This window comes from Pleurodeles waltl, chromosome 9 (genome assembly GCF_031143425.1).
Source record: "Pleurodeles waltl isolate 20211129_DDA chromosome 9, aPleWal1.hap1.20221129, whole genome shotgun sequence".
NCBI lineage: Eukaryota > Metazoa > Chordata > Amphibia > Caudata > Salamandridae > Pleurodeles > Pleurodeles waltl.
This window is the reverse complement of record NC_090448.1, coordinates 20,678,938-20,703,968: the sequence shown is the minus strand read 5'-3', so window position 1 is coordinate 20,703,968 and position 25,031 is coordinate 20,678,938. Positions and strand designations below refer to the sequence as shown.

The window sequence follows — 25,031 nt, the reverse complement described above, 5'->3', positions numbered from 1 at the left end:
TCCATCCGCAGGAGCCGGTCACTTTCAAGGTATTCAGGTGGGATAAATGTACTTTCAGTCAATGTAAATAACAATAAGGGCTTTAAGTGGGATGAAAAAAGTGGGGGTCTCTAAAAGGGGTGCAAGATGTGTAAATAAGGGTGTGGCTTAAACACGTAAACTACATTTTGGTGATTTCCACAGAGTGCCACCGAACCGTTATTTTGATACCTCTATGAACTTTCTGTTATTGCATTCAGATATATAATGCAACCATTCACATACACCTGAAACCAGCCAGGACTATTGGCTTTGTCAATATTTGTTATATATTTGAGGTAGATTATTAGCAGCAATGATTTTGTTAGTAAATAATATTACAAATATTTCAGTTCTGAAGTTGAGACTGGGAATTACACATTGCTGAGGCCTCTGGAAGGTGCAGTGTTCTTCAGAGTGGCAATCAATCCAGTTATGCTCACTTTATGTTAGACATGTGTGCCTTTTTTCTCTCAACATCTCCCCCACCTCCATATTTTACACCTCATCTCTTTCCTGTTCAGCACCGTATTTTCACTCTCTCCCGAATGCACTCCTTTCATTTCATTACTTCAGTACCCCAACACACAAAACACCCACTCACCTGTAAGCACTGTATTTCCTTTTACTTTCATCTTATCAATATTTTGACAACTGTGTACCTCTTCATACACACTTCACAGAATCACAACTGCAACTTGACCATTGCTCTGTGCTGTCTGCAGAGAGGCCAAGAATTGGATGCTCATGTATTCTGAACACCTCTCTGACTCCCTGATATCTACTGCGAGAAACTGGCACTGCCTTCAGCCTCGACAACAGAGCTCTCAGTAGGTTCCTGTTATAAACACCCGGGGGTAACACTGTTCGTACAAGAGTACTATGCTACACGAAAATGTCATGACCTACTCGTAGTCTGTGTCTGTGGCCCACGGGAAGTGTGGCAAGGTTCTTGTTCTTGTAAGTTCTGCCTTAGCCCAAATAGGGGCGACCCTTTTTGGTAGCCACGGTGCTGCTGATGGAGGGAACGCCAAAGGCAGTCCGTACCCTCCAGGAGTCCCCAAGGGAAAAAACCCCAAAAGGGAAAAAAAAAACCTCAACAAAAAGGAACTCCTGAAACAAAAACAAAGGTAAGAGAAAATCAGAACAAAAAGGAAAAAATGACCAGGAAAAAGCTGGAACAAAATTAGAATATCAATATCTGACACAGAGGAACAGGAGCGAAGACCACCACCAACAGGAAGTGTTGCAGCGCAAAGAGAAAAGGAAAGCACACACCTTATATACCCAAAAAACAGGAAGTGACCGACAGGAAGTAAAAAGTCATCATATTGAATTGGGATCAAGTCTTACAATTCTATAAAAAAACACCATAGTGAATAGGGACCCAGTGCATGCAGGGAAAAAGAAAGCATGCTGGGAAAGAGAAGGACACATGGGTAGAAAATGAAAGTATAAGTGCAGAAGAAAACAAGGGCGACAGAAAAGAGGGAAAAGAATATAAAAGGTGAGTGGGGGATGCAGGATCTAACGGGGAGCTCTGCGCCAATGTAAAAACGAGGCCCCAGGCCCAATTTGGGGCCTCAACAAAGATGAGAAAGGCTCGGGTCACGGCACGTCCTGCTGCCACGCGCAGCCTCCCGAGCTGAACATTCGGCTCGCTCAGCGGCATGCTGCACAACAGTAGTTTCCCCCCCCCCCGAAGCCCCTGGTTTGTGCGGAAACAACTGGAAAAATTGATGAATCAGAAGAGGGGCATGAACAGAAGAGGCATCTTCCCAAGAACATTCACTAAGAGGATAGCCTTTCCAATGAATCAGACACTAAAGACGGTTCCAGAATATACGAGAGTCACATATTTCCTGTACTTCATATTCAGGCTCACCATTCACCAACAAAGGGGGAGGACATGTATAATGTCGCGAAAAAGGATCAGGGACATAGGGTTTCAACTGGGAGACATAAAAGACTGGATGGATTTTCCAAGTTCGAGGTAAACGGAGACGGAAAGTGACAGGATTTTCTGTAGAATACAAAAGGGTCCATAGTACCGAGGTTTGAACTTATTTTGGGAGAGAGGTAGAGGCAAAAATGTTGAAGATAGTTAAACTTTATCTTGGATGTGATACGCTGGAGCCTCACTGTGTTTCTTATCAGCCAGTCTTTTCATATATCTTTTAGTGCCTAATAAATTAGATCGAATCAGTCTTTGAATCCTTTGTAGACGTTTGGAAAGAGAGGTGATAGCGGGGAGAGTAGAGGAAGTCTTAGGAGTAGTAGGAAAAGAGGTAGGATAGAATCCATATGAACAGAAAAAAGGAGTGACCTTGGAGGCACTATGGACGGTATTATTATAAGAAAACTCTGCAATTGGAAGATAAGTGCTCCAGTTACTCTGAGTGGAGTTACAGAAACAACAAAGATATTGTTGAAGTCCCAGTTGAGACGTTCGGTTTTCCCATTGGTTTGAGGATGAAATCCAGATGATAACGCTACATTGATGTTCAAGATCTTACAGAAGTGTTCCCAGAACTGCAAAATGTATTGAGGTCCCATGTCTGACACAATACTTTGGGGGAGACCATGGAGGCGAAAAATGTGTTGAAAAAAGGTCTGACTTAATTCTTGTGTGGTGGGTTATTTCTTTAAAGCGGTAAAATGAGCCATCTTAGTAAAGGAATCTACCATTACCATTATAACCCAGTTTCCAGCTGATGGAGGTAATGAACACATAAAGTCAGTTGATATTGTGTGCCAAGGAATTGGTGGAACTGGTAATGGTTAAAGTAATCCTGCAGGCCTTGGACTGAGTACCTTATTTTGAGCACAAATAGGGCAAGAATTCACGTATCTTTCGGAGTCTTGTTTCAACGTAGGCCACCAGAAGGATCGAAGAAGTAATTCCTGCATGGCTTTAATAGCTCGATGGCCAGCTACTGGGGAATCATGACACATCTTAAGTGCCTTTTCTTGCACTTTCTTTGAAGGGAGAAATAAGTGTCCTTGTGATAGTAGTATCCATTTTGTTTGCGTATCTTGGAACGCAGATCCTTTAGCTCTTGTTCTGGAAGGGTTGAATATTCAGATTGTACTTCATCAAGAAATGGCTGAAATACACCCATGATCTTGTCTGGTTCAAGTAGACATGGTGACTGGGTATGAACACTATCGGGATAACGGCGAGATAGGGCATCGGCCAGAATGTTTTGTCTAGATGTCTCAGTATGGGTGCTTGGGTGAAGGCCAGCTTTAGGTTTTGAAAAGCCGCCTCCGCCGTGTCTGTCCAGAGGAACCTGTTTTCGCAGATTCTCTTTTTTGAGAGTTTGTGCAATTTGACTAGTTTGTTTCGCAAAGTCTAGGATACATTGACGGTTAAAATTGGCCAGCCCTAAGAAACATTGAGTTTCCTTGATTGATGAAGGGGATGGCCAATCTAGAATGGCTTGCATCTTTTCCGGATCCATAGAGATACCTATTGGACTGATATGGTAACCCAAATACTTCACTTCAGTTTTATCAAATTCGCACTTCTCTGGTTTACAGTAAAGTTGATGTCACCTTAATCTATTTAAGACTTGCTTAACGTGTGTAGAATGAAGTCAGGGTGTCTGGAGTATATGAGAATATCGTCCAGATAGATCACTACCGTGTGGTTTAACAATTCGGAGAAGATGAAATCCATAAATCTTTGAAACACTGAGGGGGTGTTAGTTAAGCCGAAAGGCATTACCTTATGTTCATAATGTCCAAAAGGAGTCCGAAAGGCAGTCTTCCACTCATCACCCTCCTTAATACGCAAGAGATGATACGCTCCGCAAAGGTCTAACTTTGTAAACCTTTGTGCCCCTCTGACAGCCTCCAGGATGTCTTTGATTAGAGGTAGGGGATCATGATTCTTTATGGTGATTTTATTTAATCCACAGAAGTCTATACAGTGGCGAAGATCTTTCGTCTTTTTAGGTACGAAGAAAAGGGGAGCTCCTGCCGGAGAAGAAGATGGTGTGATAAGACCACTGTGTAGATTTTCTTGTAGACAATCCTTGAGAACCTTTCTCTCTGGTTCGGTGAGAGAATACATTCTCCCAAAAGGAACAATTGCTCCAGGTTCCAGGGAGATGGCACAATCGTAGTCTCTATGTGGAGGTAATATTGGATTCAAAGTTTTTTTAAATACATCTTGGAATTCCAAATATTGGCTTGGTATCTCCTGGACTGCATTTATGGAAAGTCCTACATTTGGTTCCGAGGTTATGATCTTTTTGGGAGACCAATAGGTGTCTGAAGCATAACAATGATCATGACAGAACTGAGAAGACAAAGAGATGGTTCTGGTTTCCCACTTAATATACGGATTGTGTCTTATGAACCATGGAATCCCTAAGATTATGGAATGATTGGGAGAGGAAATGAAATCAAAGGCGACATGTTCTTGATGTTTCCCAAATTGTAAACCTAAACTTGCGGTGGTAGATATTACAGGACCTGAGGATAGTAAAGATCCATCTACAGTGTGCACTTGTTCGGGAACTTCCTTAGGCAGTGTTGGAATTTGTAGTGTTTTAGCCCAGGTCATATCCATATAAATGCCACTAGCTCCACAATCTAATAATGCCAGGGTTCTTTCTTCACGTCCATCAGGTAATTGCAGGATACCAGGTAACATAAATAAGATAGTGGCATTTTCCTTGGAAGAACTGATGGAAGGTATAGTAGATGATCCTGTCCCCTCCCTTCTCACAGAAGTAGTGTTTCCTGATGACTTCATCGGATGAATTGGACAGGTACGGAGCAGATGACCTGCTGCACAACAATAAAGGCACAATCCTCTTCGTCGTCTTTCTTCACGTTCACTGTTAGAGAGTGGACCACGAGCAGTGTCTACCTGCATAGGTTCAGCTTCAGGCTCTCTGGATATGGGTCGAGGTTCTTCAGGACGATGTAGAAATACATGTGAAGTGCTTGGCTGGGAAGGTCCCCGACTCTTTCTTTTCTCCAAACGATGTTCTTGGAGATGATATTCTATAGAGAGGGCTTAATCCATCAGACCTCAAAGATCTTCTACTCGGGTAGAGTGTACTAATTCGTCGGAGATTTCTTCTTGCAACCCTCTACGAAACAGAGTTACCAGAGTACGCTCGACCCAGTTTGTCTCAGCTGCTAAGTGTCTGAAGCGTGTGATGTATTGGAGTACATCTTGAGTGCCTTGTTGAATATCACAGAGCGTTTCCTCGGCTGATGCTTCCAATCCTGGGCGTTCAAACATTTGCTTGAATCTGTTAACAAAGGATGAGTAATCAGACAACACCGGGTCGTTGGAGGCTACTATCGGGGTCGCCCAGGCCAAGGCAGGGCCTCATAATGCACTGATGAGATAACCCACCTTCGTCTTATCTTGTGAAAATTGTGTGGATCTGAAAGAAAAGTAGACAGTCAAAGCATCTAGAAATTCTCGCAGCTTATGTGGGTCTCCTGAAAACCGAGGAGTAGTAGAGACAGTAGGAACATCAGTACTTTGGGATGACAAGGCCTGTTGTAAAGCCACACTTTCATTTCTTAATTGTTGCAGTTCTTGGGCCTGTTGCTGAATAGTTACGAGTAGGGACTGGTCAGGATTGGCAGCCACCCTTACAGTATCTTCCATTCCGCTTGATGAGGTTTGGTTTGTTGGGCACTGCAATCTGTCACGACCTACTCGTAGTCTGTGTCTGTGGCCCACGGGAAGTGTGGCAAGGTTCTTGTTCTTGTAAGTTCTGCCTTGGCCCAAATACAGGCGACCCTTTCTAGTAGCCACGGTGCTGCTGCCGGAGGGGATGCCAAAGGCAGTTCGTGCCCACCCGAACGAGTCCAGAGGGAAAAAAAACCCAAAAGGGGAAAAAAACCTCAACAAAAAGGAACTCCTGAAACAAAAAACAAAGGTAAGAGAAAATCAGAACAAAAATGAAAAAAATGACCAGGAAAAAGCTGGAACAAAATCAGAATATTAATATCTGACGCAGAGGAACAGGAGCGAAGACCACCACCAACAGGAAGCGTTGCAGCGCAAAGAGAAAAGGAAAGCACACACCTTATATACCCAAAAAACAGGAAGTAAAAATTTGCCATATTGAATTGGGATCAAGTCTTAGAATTCTGTAGAAAAAACACCATAGTGAATAGGGACCCAGTGTATGCAGGGAAAAAGAAGGCATGCAGGGAAATAGAAGGAGAAGGAAATATGGGTAGAAAAGGAAAGTATAAGTGCAGAAGAAAACAAGGGCAACAGAAAAGAAGGAAAAGAATATAAAAGGTCAGTGGGGGATGCATGATCTAACGTGGGAGCGCTGTGCCAATGTAAAAACGAGTCCCCATGCCCAATTTGGGGCCTCGACAAAGATAAGAAAGGCTCGGGCGTGGCGCGTCCTGCTGCCGCGCGAAGCGTCCCGAGCCGAACATTCGGCTCGCGCAGCTCCACGCTGCGCAACAGAAAAAAATACAGAAACTGAATATCCTGGAAATAGCAAAGACTCTTAGAAATGCAAGATTAAGTAAGGCATGTAAAATATAAACAGGAACTAAATTGCAGACATGGATTGCCTCAACGTTTCAACATTCATTGTTCACCATTTTGTCTGTAAAGTTGTGGACATGATTATAGGGCCTGACAGGAACCCATTTCAATATACATTTTAATTACTACTGGGTCTGACACCCAGAGGGACCTGGCCCACTTGAAGCCCTGATCACAATAAATTACACAGTGGTTCAAAGACCAGCATTGTGCACCCTTTCCGGCCAATCAGCCACCCCTGTCTTAGGAAGTAGAGCAGGAAAAGATGACCGAGCCATGTAGTTTAAACGTTTCCACACCTGTCATACCATAGACCCAGGATCCTTTGCCCACTTCCTGTCTCTCTTGGTGCCTCTACAATGCTTTTGTGGATGGGCGAGTCCCGCCCACTTCTGAGGATGCTCTCCCCAGCATGATGTCCTGCTAGGATGGTCCTCTGCACATGTAATGGTGAGCCAAACTCCCTGTCCTAGGAATAAGGATGGTCAAGCTTCCCCATCTAGTCAGATGTCCCCACACATCCCTGTCCGCCCTTCCGCCTTCTGAGGACATAGCGCAGTTGCTTACTTAGATAACGCAAATGTGATGAATCTCCTGCGCAGACGATACTCAGCTCATCCTCTCACTCACAGAAGACCCCTCCACCTCCAGAACAAACTTCCGCAGTGCCATGACCAACGTAGCCAACTGGATGAATACAAACTGCCTCAAACTCAACTCCAACAAAACGGAAGTGCTGATCTTGCGGAGAAACACATCCATATGGGACCTTTGCTGGTGGCCAGCCAAAATTGGACCCACTCTCATGCCTATAGACAATGCACGCAACCTCGACATCATCCTCGACAGCCAACTGAAGATGAAGTGGCAAACCAACTCAGAAGCCTCCTCCTGCTTCCACACCGTCCACATGCTCTGCAAAATCTTCAGATGGGTCCCAGTTAACACAAGGAAAGCTGTCACCAAGGCTCTCGAAACCAGCGACCTCGACTACGGCAATGCACTCTACGCCAGCATCTCCTTACAGCTCCTCAAGAGACTCCAGACCATACCGAACACGGCAGCCAGACCTGTTCTGGAGTTCCCTTGGTGTACCCACATCACCTTCCACCTCAGAAACCTTCACCGTCTCCCCGTCCAGAAGAGATGCCAGGTCAAGCTCCTCATGCACACTTACAAAGCCTTACATGACAAGGCCGGCCTACATTGTACCACCGACTAAGCCTCCACCAACCCGCCAGGCACCTGTGCTCCTATGTGCTAGCCCGCGCGCACACCCAGAATCCATCACAACCCGCAGCGGTGCCCGTTCCTTCTGCTACATCGCCACCAAGGCCCGGAACAACAGCCCCTCCCCCTGTGAGCATCACCCTCACTTGCAGACTTCAGGAGGAAGGTCAAGACCGGGCTCTTCGACAGAGACATCGCACCCCAGTGTCAAGATGCCCCCAGGGTGACGGTGCAGCGCTCTACAAATACTGATCGAGTGAGTGACGAATAGAAATACATGAGAGAATCTGAACCAGTGGTAATGAATCTGCAACATCTACTGGAGTCAGACTGTGGCGGGCACACCCAGTCCTTTCTGTGGAGGTAAAGAGTGGCTATATTGGGACGTGGACCCTGAAACTCTGACTGGGGCAGGTAGTGGAATTGGCCCCTTCTGTCACAACGCTCCATTGTGCTTCTCGCACACAAATGTATTTTGCATCTGTTTCGTTAAAACTAGAAGAAATGTGTTACTCCCTGTTTTTAGAATTGTACAGGTTTGTCGTATTCGTGGTCTAATGTCGGTTATTTTAACATGTAATGCTATCACACTGTGTTTCACCCTTGGGAAACGATTGTGTGTAGTCGCCGAACTCACAACCACAAACTTACACTGTTGGCATGTGGAGGTCCCACCTACCCATGAATTGTGGTTTCTGTGCACCTGGCTTCAATGGCAACTGCAGCAGCACATTTTAAAAGATGAAGGATGATCTGAAGCCACGAGTGGATTTTGCACATAAACAATTGCATTTTGCATAAATAATAAGGGTATTCTCATACTGTAGGCAAATTCAGGTTTGTGTTTCTTTTGGAATATTTTGTCCCTATGATTAGCGGAAGATTGTACATGGAAAGGTTAATAGGAGCGAAAAACAATTGTATTTATGACGCATGGAGGTTTTAGGAATAATGATGCTTCGGGTATCGTTTTCCATTATATTTACCCTGTGTAATCCATACTTTGCCTAGATCCTTAAAAAGGTATTTGAGGTTCATTTAGCTCCAGCCATAATTGTATTTTGCACTTAAATAATTGTATTTTGCAAAATTAAAAAGGAAAATGCCATATTGTAGGTAAACGCTGGGTTGTGTCTTTTAGACTTTAGGATTATGAAAGGGTACAAATGGTAATGTTTATAGGCCCCAAAAATAAATGTGTTTTATGAAGCATTGAGGTCTTAAAAAGTAAGATATATTTTAATCAATGAAATGTATAGAAATGAAATGTTCGTATTTCCATAGTGGCATGATATCAAACTGTTAAATAAGGTAGAGGTAATTACTTTCTGCAGACTCCAGGTCGATGTTTTAGCTTCCTCTACCCTGCGAAAAAAATGGCCAACATATTGGAAATCAGAGCTGGCCCAAAAGTCCAATCTGAACTACATGGTCAACCCCCAGCGAGAAGGACACCAAGAACCCCCGGTCCATTTCATCCATGATGGTTATCACTAGTGAGGCAGGCTGAGTCAGAAACCATGTTTTGGCACAGCATAACCTTTACAGCAACTCAGCTAGACATCAAAATACCAATGTGTGCCTCAGTATGAGCCACTGGCAATTATCATGAGTAGCATTCCATTCCATTAATTTGAGCTTGAGTGTGGTATCATGGAGAGGGACCAACACAAGCATGCCCCTTGACTAACCCTGGAGAACCCCTTTAGGTTGGAAGTTTGACTGATATGCATGTGGTTGGATCCTCTCTGAAATTCACAAAATAAGTGTGGAAATAGAATTCTTTCCAGAGCAGGCCTGACCATTGGTGGTCTCCAACCTCACAATACATCCACAAATACCAGTTCAACAGGCCACGCGCAGAAATAAAACACATATCAGTGCTCGCCTCAAGACCAACCAGAGCTCTGCTTCTTACCAATAAAGGCTCGCTTCTCATCTGTGGCTCCTAACCGGTAGCACCGGGGGAAGAACGTGTCGGGGTCGGCCACGTCAAACCAATGAAGGTTCCTCAGGTTCAAGCAAAGTCCCACCTAGAGGAGGTCAGAGCAATCTCAGGTAAACCTGGACACAACTTCCAAATACCGTGCATTGAAGTGAAGTTATAAAACAAAGACAAGGAGATGGAAGTGATGAATCAAGATTCTTGATGACACTGCAAGATGTGGTTTTCTGCATCTTCACCCACTGAGCAGGATAGAGCGAGAACTGCAGAGGATTACAGGACTTTCTCCTACCCCTCTCCTCTTTTGTCATCCACCAATACCTCTGTTCCTGGTGTAATCTCTATATTTCAACTGTTACAATACTTTCAAGGGAAGGGGACAAGAGCAGTGGCAGCTCCTCCGCTAAGGCAGAGGATCGTCACACAACCTGCCAGCAGCAACTGCTGCAAATGCTTTAACAAGTAAATGATAATAAACTAACATTTATTATCCTTTCCTTGTTAAAGGGGCGGGGCATGTGAGATGATGAGCACTGAGGGGAGAGCACTGTGCACTCCCCTCCGTGTGCATGTATGTTTGGCCGGCCGTCTCAGGCCGGCCAAACGCACATGCGCAGTGTGCTCTCTCCAGCCCGGCACTGTGTTGCCGGGCTGGAGAGAGCAGGCACAGGCTCCCAGTCTGCCAGGGAGCCCCCTGGCTGGGTGCTCCCAGCCAATCCTGATGCTGCTTTGAGCAGCATCAGGATTGGCTGCAAGGCAGGCTGGGAGCCTGTACCCGCCTGGCCTGGTGGGGAGATGACCGAGGATCGGCAGCGCGGAGGTAAGTTTAAAAAAAAAAGTTTTATGTTATTAATGCCCCCCACATCCCCTGCGCACCGCCCACCCCCTGTAACCCCCATGAGCTGCGACTGGACAAGAGGACCCCTGGCTGACGCTAACATTTCCCCATCAGCTTCTGTCAGTGAGGGCGGTGGAACAATAACAGTGCATTTTGGTTCATTTTGGATCAAACCCAGATTGAGTTTGGCAGAACAAACAAGTTCCTCTTTTGGGTGGTGATATTTGAGAGAACAGTTCTCCTGCTGCATTGACAACTCCTAAAGTTCCACTGGTCCCATTTGTGAGACAATCATGTGGCTCCTGCAAGATTATGACAAACAGGACACCCTATGTTTCCTCTCACGACCTTTCTGATTGTGAAAGTAACAGTTTATTTATTGAGAAAGACCTTCCTGCCAAGAGGAAAAAGTATTTTCCAGACAGGCCCATTTGTTAATGTGAGCCAGGATTCTGTGTGATCAGCACCGGTGATCGAAATTTTCGAGACTTGGTCAATGTAGTAAAACAAGTTATGTTTAGAAAATAATGCTGGACAATGCACCATTTTCCAACACTTTTTCTAGGTGTTCGTGGGGAAGACAAACATGGAACACCTTTCCAGGGGTTGATGCTTGCTTGGCACCATCAAAGTACTGGAATACTTCATGACTGAACTTCAGAACCTTGGGCTTTTTGTCCAAATGATGAAAGAAAATTAAATTGTCAATAGTCACCAAAGACAACTGAGTCTGATGTAAGTCTGACCCTCTCCCTAGTTTCGGGGTGCTGCACAAATGTCTGCAGAGTATAGACACCATGAACTCCTCAAGAGAGAAGGGGAAAGGGAAATGTTGAGAGAGGAATAAACAACACAGTAGCCAGGTGCAGAAGATGTCTGTGTCTGGTCCATCCTGGCTGCAGGGGTCACTCTAGTGGTAAGAGAGGGGAACCCAGAGCTATGTGCAACACCCTCAGGAGACTAGAGGAATATCCTGGCTCCTGCCACTGAGCACAAGTAGTGAATACATTTCTAGTAATGCAACTCCCCTAGAACATGTAAGCTGAAAGTATTACAAGAAAAAGATACTTTCTTCCCCAGCCCTTAAGGGAGTTCTCTGTGAACCTAAGACCCAGGAGTGGACCGCAGGGTGGACAAACATCTGAGGGAGAAGCAGGAACATCTGTGTGGGAAGCTGAGGAGTCCTAGTGGAAGAGGCTGGGGTACAAAATGCAAGTCAAACACAATGTGGAACCCTGATGCTTATTGGGAAATCGAGTGACCTCAAAACAACAAACATGCAGAAGAAATAAATCTGTGGCACATCTGACAGCCAGCGGTGGCCATTGTAACTCGCAATGTTGCTAGGCACTGGACTCTTCAAGGTGGCATCCTATCTTGTCTGCTACCACAAATACCCCATTAGTACTTCTGAATGCCCCAGGGGCAGGGGCTGGATGACTTCTCACCTTCCAGCTCAACTGACAGGTAAACCACTCCTGGAAGGGAGACTCCAACCTAGGACCAATCTAGATCCTGCATTCGGTTCCTCGTGTCCACACGGCATCAGGACTTTTCCATTGCAAAATTGTGTTGTGAAATGCTCCATCTAGCCCAATTTTTACATATCTTTCTTGAACGATCGGAGCAATTCAGGTTCACCTATGGTTAGAAAATATCTTGAACTAGCCATGGCGTTCACCAAGACCTGAAGTGCGCTGATAAGAGCAGTGGACAATCCAAGTTGGAGATGGCTCCATCACTTACAGAGAAGTGACCAAGCTCACCTCAGGTGCCCCCAGACCCACCTTGGTGGTGAAGGATCCTGCCCTGGCGTAGTGGTTCATCATCTGCTCCTTCTTCAGGAAGCGGCAGTCGTAGGAGTCCCGACGCGTGGTCCAGATGAAATAGGGCATCTCATTGCGAACAAGCCTTGACTGGACAAAAGAGACAACAAGAGTTTGAGAGCAGGCCCCTAAGGTGGCCAAGCCTCGCAGGCCATGACACTCCCCAGGTGGCCAAGCTTCACAAGCCATGAGCCTCCCCAAGTGGCCAAGCTTCACAGGCCATGAGCCTCCCTAGGTGACCAAGTTTCAGAGCCCAAGTGAAGAACATGTGAGGAAGACATGAAAGGACACCTTGAGCCCATGGAAGCATGCAGGAAGACAGGGCAAGAGTCCCTTCGAAATCTGGAACATTTTTCACCTCACCTCACATTCTTCATAAAAAGCTGTTATCACCTTAGAGAGATGTGTGAAAGCAAACTGTTTTCGGGGCCCTAGCTGCAATGTACTGTTTAGGGAAATGTTCTTGATGTGAGAGGGCTCAAAGATGAACTGTGGTAGGATAACTGAGGTACTTGTTGATTCACTGATCTATCACAGATGGACAGTGACAAAAAACCCATCAGACACATGATGAACCTATAGCTAATAAAAGTATGTGTGTGTAAAGTTTGAGGCTATTTTTAAAACACTGTTGTGTTCTTCCATCTGCACGTTTACAGGTAGAGTGAGTCTTGATTGTATTTTGTTTACCTCAACCGCGCATGCGTTAAAAAGCACATTTTACATAACAGCGGCCTGTGGCTTTCCCGCTAGGTTGGGACTATGCGAGTTCCAGTACATATGTACAAATACATGATTTGAACATGCATGGTAGAAACTGCGGATTGTACTCACAATGTACATGCATATTTTACAACCTTATGGTGGTCGCACATATCCCATGGCATGCTGATTTTCCACTTGTAGAATGTTAGTATTTGCATAATATATGCACATACACAAGTGAGGAACTTAAGCATATTCTTCTTGAATCGACTCCAGCAGTAACAAGCACTGGCACAGCCACTAAATCTCACCTATGCAAGAGCTATTGGCTTGGTCAATTTCTTTAAGCCAAGTTGTGCAGCAGCATTGCATGGCTAAAAGAAAAAAATCACTAACATATGTCTAGCACTAGTGCTTTTTTGGTCTGGAAGGACAGGAAGAGACAAGCAGCAATGCGGGAGGGGGAGGAAGGGGCAAGCAACAACGCGAGTGAGGCAAGCAACAACTTGGGAAAGGGAGGGAGGAGGCAAACACAACAGTGCCAGATGGGGTCAGGAGAGACAGGACAAAACCAAACAATGCAGGAGAGGAGCAGGAGGGTCAAGCAAAAACATGGGAAGGGTGCAGGAGGGATGGGAAAGCAACACCATTGTGGGAGACATGGAGCAAGCAAAAGCCCCGGAGGGGGTGCGAGAGACAAGGCAAGCAACAACAACACAGGTGGGGCAGGTGGGACATGGCAAGCAACAACAACAACAAGGGAGGGTGGGATGGGCAAGCAACAATACTGAGTGGGACGGGGTTGAAAGAGGCTGCTTGCAAACACATCCACTCTTACGGAGTGCTGTAACTAAAAGAAAAAAGTAGCTCTGAAAGCACAAGCAGTAGAAGGACACTGGACAAGGAAGCAGTACTTGGGCCATGCTCCAGGGGAGAAACAAACACACAAAGAGGAAGTGATGCAAGCACATGCTGACCAAAGATAAGCAATGAAATGAGAGTGATGATGAAACCAACCAATGGTTAGCAATGGACAAGCTCCTATCTCCCTGTAAGTAAACAAAATGTCTGATAAGTGGCAGTGCATGCCCTGTCTCAGTTGAGACCTATGAAGGATGCAACACATGAAGGTTGGGAATCTTGCTACATGGAGCAAGATGTGAATATTTAAGGATGAACTCACCAGGAGAAGGACATGGTGTGAGCTAACAGCTGTCACCGTCCTGGAAGTTTATTGAGGAGGTGTCACTTTTGGCACCATTGATGGTCCAAACACACAAACTGACTTGTACCAAGGATTACTTTAGCAATACGCAGGGCCACCATCAGAGCATTGGGCTTGGTACCAGAAAAGGACTGTCATCCAGAGGGCCTCCTCAAGGCAGGTAATCCACAGATGATCTCCAGAATTAACTCGTACATCTGTGGCCTGGGTCTGTTCAAGGCCTTATTCCATCTTTGTTTCTCAAGCCCTTTTGATGGGGCATATACTTGGAACAGTTTGGACCCACAGATGTATCCATGGAGGAGTGCACAGACGTATCTGAACAAAGAGCTATGGTTCTCAGACCCCCAAGAAAAAGGCACAGTCCTGCCTGTAAATTATCCAGCATACTCCTTGAAACTTTTGAAAAGAGTTTAACTAAAGATTGTGGCATGACAGAGGACTTGATCGTGCCAACAGATTGTCCTCCACATTTATCACTTTTCTTTTACCACTCAACTCTAAAATAAGCCCAGAATATTGACCAATGGGCCATCATTCTAATTAAAACTGGTGACTACCACCAGTTGTTCAGCAACTTTGTGTTTCTGTGCAGGTGATGCCTGACCCCTGATGGGGTTCTGAGGCCATCCAAGAGGAGTGCAATCTTCATCCATCATCATGATGCTTTGGGCCTTCCTCAGGACTGGGGCCCCTGGATGCCGCAAGCAGACACAGCACAGTTTGACTTCTGCAGTACCACATGCATTCATTTGGAAAATAGCATTTATGACTGCACCTCCACTAATGGTCTATCCCATGAGGGACTCAGTGACTCTTACTGCCCTGGCCCAATGGACGTGCACTAACTGCATGCCTACACCCAGTGTGGCGCTCAGCATTCACATCCAGTAATAGCTTTTTTGCCCACTAGCCTACACCTGAACTATGGCATACAAACACAAACAGCCAAAAGCCTTTCCTCATTTGCAATTGGTTACACACATTCAAATGATGGCTTAACTTTGTACGCATGCAAAAGGTGTTACAAAAATGGTGCTAGAAAAAGGAACACACCCTGTGGGCAGGTGATAAGGTGGGCCAGTAGTGCTACAAATGCACATATATGATCATCAGGCACCAGGGCATATTGATAATAGGGTCCAAGCAGCATTATCTCACTGACATAACATGATTACACTCCAGGAATTTACTCAAATGCATTCAATAAGAAGTTAAGCCACAAGCTAACCAGGAGATCATAGGTCCCATCGGGGTCTTCGTCCCGCTCATCCTCTTCAGCGGCATCATCATCTGAGGGAAAAAGTTCCACGTCAATGCGGAAATTAATTACAACAAACCCACTGACAAAGTTATTAAACCCTTTCTTACTGAAGGTAAGGTCAATTATTTCCTAAGAAATTCTAAGAAATTGGTAAAGACTCATTTTTAATCTAATCTTTGTGTTGAAGGTGCATGATGTCAACCATGGAAATAAACTTTAAAAATAAACTTCTGTGAATGACATACTCAGAAGTGAAGGTTGATTGAAAAAAGCAGTCAGAGGGCCCTCCTATAAGGCCCAGAGGAGTTGGAATCTTGCCAGATGTACAGGTTATCCACGTGAGCTAAAGTTATACTTGGTGATTTGTGTACAAACGAGAATCAGTCATACAGTCAGGGGATATTTGAAACCTTTAACCTATGCAATAAGGTAGGTACCTCTTTCATATGAATGTAAATTTATCTTACAAGGATATCCACAATAACTGTTTACGTAAATAATAGCATGTTTAAAGGTATATTGTATGTATATCTTGCATACTATTTACATGAATGATAGCATGTAAGGGTATCTTAGTTGGATAACCATGGTAACCGTTTACATTAATAATGGCATGTAAAGATATGTTGTATGGATATCATACCTACCTACTATTTATATGAAATAGCATGTAAATGTATCTTGCATGGATATTCATGACCACAATTTACATTAACTTTAGCATGTTAATCTATATCATGTGGATACCCATGACTGCCTACATTAATAATAGTATGTACATGTATATTAATTGAATATCCATCACTACCCTTTACATGTTTAATAGCATGCAAAAGTATCGAAGGTGGATATCCATGACTATCATCTACCTTTAAAATAGCATGTAAATCTATATTGTGTGGATAGCGGTGACTACAATTTGCATGAATAACAGCATGTAAAGGTATCTTAGGCAGATATCCATGGTAACTATTTACATGAATAATAGCATGCAAATGTATCTTAGGTGGATATCCATGACTACAATTTACGTGAACTATAGCATGTAAATGCATATTGTGTTTGGATACCGATTACTACCATCTACATTAATAATAGCATGTACATGTATATTAGCTGGATAGCCATGATACCTAGCTACATCAGTAATAGCATGTAAATGTCTCCTAAGTGGATACCCATGACTACAATCTACATGAATACTAGCATGTAAATGTATGTTAAGTGGATATCCATGATAAAAATGTACTTGGAAAATAGTATGTACAAGTATGTTAGATGCATATCCATGATAACAATTTACATGAATAATAGCATGCAAATGTATCTTGTGTGGATATCCATGACTACAATTTACATTAATTATAGCATGTAAATGTATATTGTATGGGTATCCATGACTGCCTGTTACATTAATAATTGCATGTAAATGTATATTAATTGGATATCCATGACTACCCTTTACATGAATAATAGCATGCAAATGTATCGTAGGTGGATATCTGTGATTCTAATTTACATTAATTACAACATGTAAATGTATATTGTGTGGATACCCATGACTACCATTTACATTAGTAATGGCATGTATATGTCTCTTAGCTGGATAGCCATGATACCTAGCTACATCAATCATAGCATGCAATTGTATATTAGGTGGATAGCTATGATTACCATTTACATGAACCATAGCATGTAAATGTATATTGTGTGGATACTCATGACTACAATTTACATGAATAATAGCATGCAAATGTTTCTTAGCTGGATAGCCATGATACCTACCTACATCAATAATAGCATGCAAATGCATCTTAGGTGGATATCCATGACAATTTACATGAACTATACCATATAAATGTATATTGTGTGGATACCGATTACTACCATATACATTAATAATGGCATGTAAATGTATATTAGCTGGATATCCATGGTAACTATTTACATGAATAATAGCATGCAAATGTATCTTGTGTGGACATCCATCACTACAATTTACATTAATTATATCATGTAAATGTATATAGTGTGGATACCCTTGACTACCATTTACATTAGTAATAACATGTAAATGTCAATTAGCTGGATAGCCATGATACATACCTAGATCAATAATAGCATGCAAATGTATCTTAGGTGGATATCTATGATAACCATTTACATGAACTATAGCATGTAAATGTATATTGTGTGGATACCCACGATTAGAATTTACATGAATAATAGCATGCAAATGTCTCTTAGCTGGATAGCCATGATAAAGAGCTACATCAATAATAGCATGCAAATGTATCATAGGTGGATATGTATGATAACCATTTACATTAATTATAGCATGTAGATGTATATTGTGTGGATACCGATTACTGCCTGTTACATTAATAATAGCATGTAAATATTTACTAATTGGATATCCATGACTACCCTTTACATGAATAATATCATGTAAATGTATATTGTGTGGATACAGATTACTACCATTTACATTAGTAATGGCATGTAAATGTCTCTAAGCTGGATAGCCATGATACCTACCTACATCAATAACAGCATGCAAATGTATCTTAGGTGGATATCTATGATTACCATTTACATAAACTATAGCATGTAAATGTATATTGTGTGGATACCCATGACTACCATTTACATTAGTAATGGCATGTAAATGTCTCTTAGCTGGATAGCCATGACACCTAGCTACATCAATAATAGCATGCAAATGTATCTTGTGTGGACATCCATCACTACAATTTACATTAATTACAGCATGTAAATGTATATTGTGTGGATACCCATGACTGCCTGTTACGTTAATAATAGCATGTAAATGTATATTAATTGAATATCCATGACTACCCTTTATATGAATAATAGCATGCAAATGTATTTTAGGTGGATATCCATGACTATCATTTACATTCATTATAGCATGTAAATGTATATGGTGTGGATAGCCATGACTACCATTTACATTAGAAATGACATGTAAATGTCTCTTATCTGAATAGCTATGATATCTAGCTGCATCAATAATAGCATGCAAATGTATGATAGGTGGATATCTTTGAGTACAATTTACATGAGCTATAGCATGTAAATGTATACTGTGTGGATACTGATTACTACCATATGTATTAAAGATAGCATGTAAATATATGTTAGTCGGATATCCATGGTAACTATTTACATGAATAATAGCATGTAAATGTATATTGTGTGGATACCCATGACTGCCATTTACATTAGTAATGGCATGTAAATGTCTCTTAGCTGGATAGCCATGATACCTACCTACATCAATAATAGCATGCAAATGTATCTTAAGTGGATATCTATGATTACCATTTACATGAACTATAGCATGTAAATGTATCTTGTGTGGACATCCATCTCGACAAATTACATTAATTATAGCATGTACATGTATATTGTGTAGATACCCATGACTGCCTGTTACATTAATAATAGCATGTAAATGTATATTGATTGGATATCCATGACTATCCTTTACATGAATAATAGCAGGTAAATGTATCTTAGGTGGATATCCATGACTACCATTTACATTAATTATAGCATGTAAATGTATACTGTGTGGATACCCATGACTACCATTTACATTAGTAATGACATGTAAATGTCTCTTAGCTGTATAGCCATGATAACTAGCTACATCAATAATAGCGTGCAAATGTATGATAGGTGGATATCCATGACTACAATTTACATGAACTATAGCATGTAAATGTATACTGTGTGGATACTGATTACTACCATATATATTAATAATAGCATGTAAATGTATGTTAGTCGGATATCCATGGTAACTATTTACATGAATAATAGCATGTAGATGTATCTTGTGTGGGTATCCATGACTGCAATTTACATTAATTATAGCATATAAGTGTATATTGTGTGGATACCCATGATTGCCTGTTACATTAATAATAGCATGTAAATGTATACTAATTGGCTATCCATGGCTACCCTTTACATGAATAATAGTATGTAAATGTATATTGTTTGGCTACCCATGACTGCCATTTACATTAGTAATGGCATGTAAATGTCTCTTAGCTGGATAGCCATGATACCTACCTACATCAATAATAGCATGCAATTGTATCTTAGGTGGATATCTATGATAACCATTTACATGAACTATAGCATGTAAATGTATATTGTGTGGATACCCATGACTACCATTTACATTAGTAATGGCATGTAAATGTCTCTTAGTTGGATAGCCATGATACCTACCTACATCAATAATAGCATGCAAATGTATCTTAGATGGATATCTATGATTATCATTTACATGAACTATAGCATGTAAATGTATATTGTGTGGATACCCATGACTAACATATACATGAATAATAGCATGCAAATGTCTCTTAGCTGGATAGCCATGATACCTACCTACATCAATAATAGCATGCAAATGTATCTTAGGTGGATATCCATGATTACAATTTACATGAACTGTAGCATATAAATGTATATTGTGTGGATACCGATTACTACCATATACATTAATATTAGCATGTAAATTTATATTAGCTGGATATCCATGGTAACTATTGACATGAATAATAGCATGCAAATGTATCTTGTGTGGACATCCATCGCTACACATTACATTAATAATAGCATGTAAATGTATATTAATTGGATATCCATGACTATCCTTTACATGAATAATAGCATGTAAATGTATCTTAGGTGGATATTCATGACTATCATTTACATTAATTATAGCATGTAAATGTATATTGTGTGGATACTCATGACTACTATTTACATTAGTAATGGCATGTAAATGTCTCTTAGCTGGATAGCCATGGTACCTAAGCATGTAAATGTAGCTTTTGGGTATATCTATGACTACCATTTATGTGAATAATAGCACGATAATGCATCTTATGTGGGCATAGATCCGACCCTCCTGGACATAAGCGGGACACAAGCATGGGATGGTAAACTAAAGAAATGAAAAAGGAATTTCCTGTTGAAAGGCTACCTCCAGAATTCTCTAAGATTTATAAAGCACTCTTGTTTTCTCACAAACTTCAACCTCCATCAATGTTGCAGAAAAGGTTAAAATTGAATATGAAGAAGTCATCTTTTCTCCCTCTTTCTTATGATGCAAATTCCTGTTTAAAATTACTGAAACCTCACTTTTCAGGTTGCTTAAAAAACTTTTAATGGACAGCAATCAGTTCTATTCTAGTTAAGTCTTTCTAAGTATCGTCCTTAAATATTTTCATTTCTTAACTCTTTGCGCTTTTGTTTATCTAGAAACTCTATCTTGTTCTTGACGTGGCTTCATCCCGTTTTCACACCACACTTCACCCTCCTTCCGCTTTCCCTTGTTTTTGTTCTTTTTCATTGTAAGCTCTCAATTTCTGCACTGAACTGCCGGAACATAGCAGATCATCCTCTTCACTGACTAATTTTACAAAACTGCTAACTTTATGTCATCATGCAAATAGATCTGAGCCTTTCCAGCATATGTATTCATCGTTGGTGTACTGTTTTTGTAAATGTGTGGAGCGCTTTGGACAAAAGCTTCGTAACAAATCAAATAATAGATAATAAGAACTATATAATTCTAGTGAAGTGATAGAAAAATAAAAATTAATAAAATAGAGAAATAAAACAGTGTAATCATAAGTTAGGCTGTTTCAGTGTGATACCATGATTTCCACAGGTATATAACCCCCTTGAGTTGCCTGATAGCAGGAAAAGAGTGAGCTTTTCTCAATAAACAATCCATTCATATGTATCCTGTCCTAGAATGAAAAGGTGCTGTATAATTGTTTTCCTTGGGAGGTCAAAGATGAGGCAATGTAGTACATCAGGTGCAAAATATTGGAGGGATTTTAGGACCAGAGGTGCAGGACCGGTGCTGCCTTATGGCACTACCATAAATGGCCATAGAAGGGAGCCAGGTTACTTTCAATGGCCTTAATGATGACTTTGCTTCTGGGGCAGTGGACTCCCAAAATACCAAAACATCATTGTGGCTCAGCCTCTGAAAATGTTTATGCAGGAGCTGCCATACTTTAACAAGGAACACACACTGACACAAACAAGTATAACCCAAGATCCCATGAGCCCAGAATCAGCTGCTTCCCTTTAAACTATAAAGTTGGTGCCATAATGCCAGGATGGCCAAATGAGCTGAGCGCTCGTCCCTCACAAATGTGGTGTTTTCAAGGTCATGAGCCCGAACTCCCTGAGGGAAGATCCCCATCCTTCCTAGACTGTGCAACTGAGATCCATAAATTAGGTAATAGTGACGTGTCATTTGAAGCGCTATATAAAAAAAAGTTATTATTAAATAGGGTTTGTGCATGTGGTTCTTTGGTGGTGATCAACTTCATTGACTACATTTATGAATGTAAAATTAGACATAAGGTGACAGGCTACTGCTGTTATCCATCCACCTTTGTAGTACAGTCACCAACTTTGTGCCAAGAGACCCGCACTTGGGCCCTTGGTAATCATCATGACAGTGGTAAGTTCTTGTGGCTCAATGTTTCTAACGGATAACAACTTGCATCTTAATTATCTCATTTGTAATCTGTACAGATGGATTAATCCAATCATCAATGCATTCTTGCTTAAACTTTCTTGTTTGTTCATCTATACATGTAGGACAACATATGTTTGCAATAGATATACATACAGGTGACTGGGCATACATGTCATAATTCCCCATTAAATGTCACTTCATGACTGTTCCTATCTTTAAATAGTGTCCTTGTGGTAGGACTACGAGGCCTGGCCATGTGTACTTTGAAATGTACAATTTGCCCATAAATGTCCCCAAACTAGAAGCAGAAATACCTCATCCTCCCTTAACCTGGCCTAAGATGCCCTAAAATATAATATTCACTTACATAAGGGTAGCAGGGGGAACCAGGTGCAAAACCAATGACTGACATATACTGCTTTCTAAAGTATATGTCGCCCTCACTTCTAAAACTTATTCCCCCAAAATTATTAGAAAAGGGACGAAAAGTGCCTTTTCATTAGCACGTGGGGACTGCTTCAGCAGCGATATAATTACACCTAAGGTGTTTGCACTGTTCCACTGACCACCACTATCATTCCATTTCACTCTCTTCTTCGCCCACATTCTTTTCACTTGACCCTTCTTGTTCCCGCTTTCTTCCACCCTCTCTTTTTAACCTCCTCTCTCGCCCCTTCCCTGACTTCTCCTATCCTTCCATCTAGAGGTAGGTGAGCCACTGAAGCCTTGAGTTAGCTTCAAGCACCACAGTAGAGCATTCTGCATGGCAGTGCCCCCTCCCTATTGAATTCTTTCTTTAAATTTAGTTGTTTACCTATCCGTTTTCATTCATCCTTCCCTCCCTTGGGCCCCAAAATATTTCCAAGCAGAAGTTTCCATTCACCAAACTTTACTCCTGGGGTGTGCATATGAATTGAACCTCCTGGGAGCTGAGTCACTAAAGCACCAGGGCTATCAGAAATGGCATCACAACTTTGGCAACCAATGACATCACAGGGTTGGCCCCTTGTCCCACCCTTAGCAGTACAATAGCCTTCCATTCTCTACTAGAAGTTAGAAGGAAAGCATGGAGCAGAAACCACAGAAGGTAAACATGGCTGTCGGGATCCTGTTTGCTTTCTGTTCCTGCTGCTGCAGCTGCCCTCATGACCCCTGAGACCAGCGATGGCAAGGGCAGTGCCAGGGGGACCGAGGGAGCTTCAAAGGTAACAGCTGTTGTCCCTGGCATTCATGGTTATCGTGTGGAGTGAACAATAGGCAATGCAAACCAAGGGACATCATTATTCTGATGTACCAATCATAGATTTTTAATGACGTATTTTTCAGCTACGTGTGCATCCTATGGTATTAACCTGGAGTGTGGTATATACCGTAGTTTATTGATAGTCTCTCCTCCTGGACAATAGTTCTTGGAAACTCCATAAAAGAAGTATAGACTATAATGCACTTGTAATACGGCAAATGGAATATTTCCTTATGTCTGTGATGGAGTAACCCGTCCATTAAACTCTAACTAAGGCCCATGTCTTTGTGAGGCTGACATCATGCATATGATGAAGCCAGAATGGTACTGGAAGGTGCTTTGGCAAAACCTTTGCACACCTTTGGAAGAACTTAGGTGAATTTATTCTATAAAATTGAATGTTTCCCTGACTTGTTTTAAAAAATGTCAGCAGAAAGCATACTATGAGGACATAGCATAGCACAGCGCAAAATAACATCCATATCACGTACGTCCTAATACATGTGATTGGAAGTTGTTAATGTCAACACTTTGTTTATACTCAGAACCCCCCCCATGCACTCTTTTACAAAATTTTGAAGTTTTACGCGCTCTTGTCCCAGGTCACTCACCATCATAATCCGCGCTGTCGTCGCCATCCGCGTCTTCCATTTCCTCATCAGCAGGCTTATCCTTCCTATGTGCAGGCTTTGGGACTTTGGGGAACTTCTTTTCCACCCACCCTCGGCTGCGGAGGGCACTGCGGATCACCGGGTAAGGGCCGTGGACAGTGAAGATTTTCTTTTGCTGGTGGTAAAGAAGGTATGTTTGAGACACCCCAGACAGTGGATCCACAGGAGACCACAGGATCACTACAGTGAAACAGGAGACAGAGGCCCTCATTACAATCTTCAGAGAAGATCGCTGAGGCAGTGGGCGCCAGAATACCACCAGTGCTGGTGGTATTCCTGGCTCCCTATTTCAACTTTTCCGCTGAGCCAGGAGACTGTAACAGTGTTACCGTCCGCTGGCCCAGCGGAAAAGTCACATCAACATTGCTGCCGGCTCGTAATAGAGCCGGCGGCAATGCTGATGTGCAGCGGGTGCAGTAGCACCCATCACGCATTTCACTGTCCGAAATTCGGGCAGTGAAATGTGCGATGGGCCTATGCCAATGCCAAGTGCATGGGCAGTACAGGGGGGCCCCCAGGGGCACCCCAAGTCCCCCTTACCACCAGCCTTTCCATGGCGGTGTTTACCGCCATGGCCAGGTTGGGGTTCAGGGACTCATAATCCCTAGGGCCACGGTGCTTGCACCGCGGCCCTGGGGATTATGATCGACAGGCGAAAGCCTGGCAATATAGTGGAGGGCGGTATGGCCGTGGCTATAGCGCCATGGTCATGATAGCTGGCGGAACACCTTACCGCCGGCCGCCAGGGTCGTAATGAGGCCCAGAGTCACCAGACAGGGAGCACTAGCGGGGGACCCCAGACTACAGATCCCACTCGTTAGAGCACTCCCTGGACAAAAGGTGGCTCAGTTTGACTTGTAAAGATGAGACACCCCAGACAGTGGATCAACAGGAGATCACAGGATTACTATAGTGAAACAGGAGACAGAGTCACCAGACAGGGCCACTAGCGGGGACCCCAGACTACAGATC

At 42.6% G+C, this 25,031-nt stretch overlaps 1 protein-coding gene across 1 annotated transcript in view; it reads right to left on the bottom strand.

Moving 5' to 3' along the window:
* Positions 1-25,031, bottom strand: part of LOC138259559 (tubulin tyrosine ligase 3-like) — a 228,714-nt gene that overhangs the window by 50,802 nt on the left and 152,881 nt on the right. The window contains exons 9-12 of the mRNA XM_069207382.1: positions 24,000-24,174; positions 15,566-15,627; positions 12,366-12,494; positions 9,714-9,828 (exon numbers count right to left, since the gene is read on the bottom strand). Of these exons, the coding sequence (XP_069063483.1) occupies positions 9,714-9,828; positions 12,366-12,494; positions 15,566-15,627; positions 24,000-24,174 (481 nt within the window). The remainder of the gene's footprint in view (positions 1-9,713; positions 9,829-12,365; positions 12,495-15,565; positions 15,628-23,999; positions 24,175-25,031) is intronic.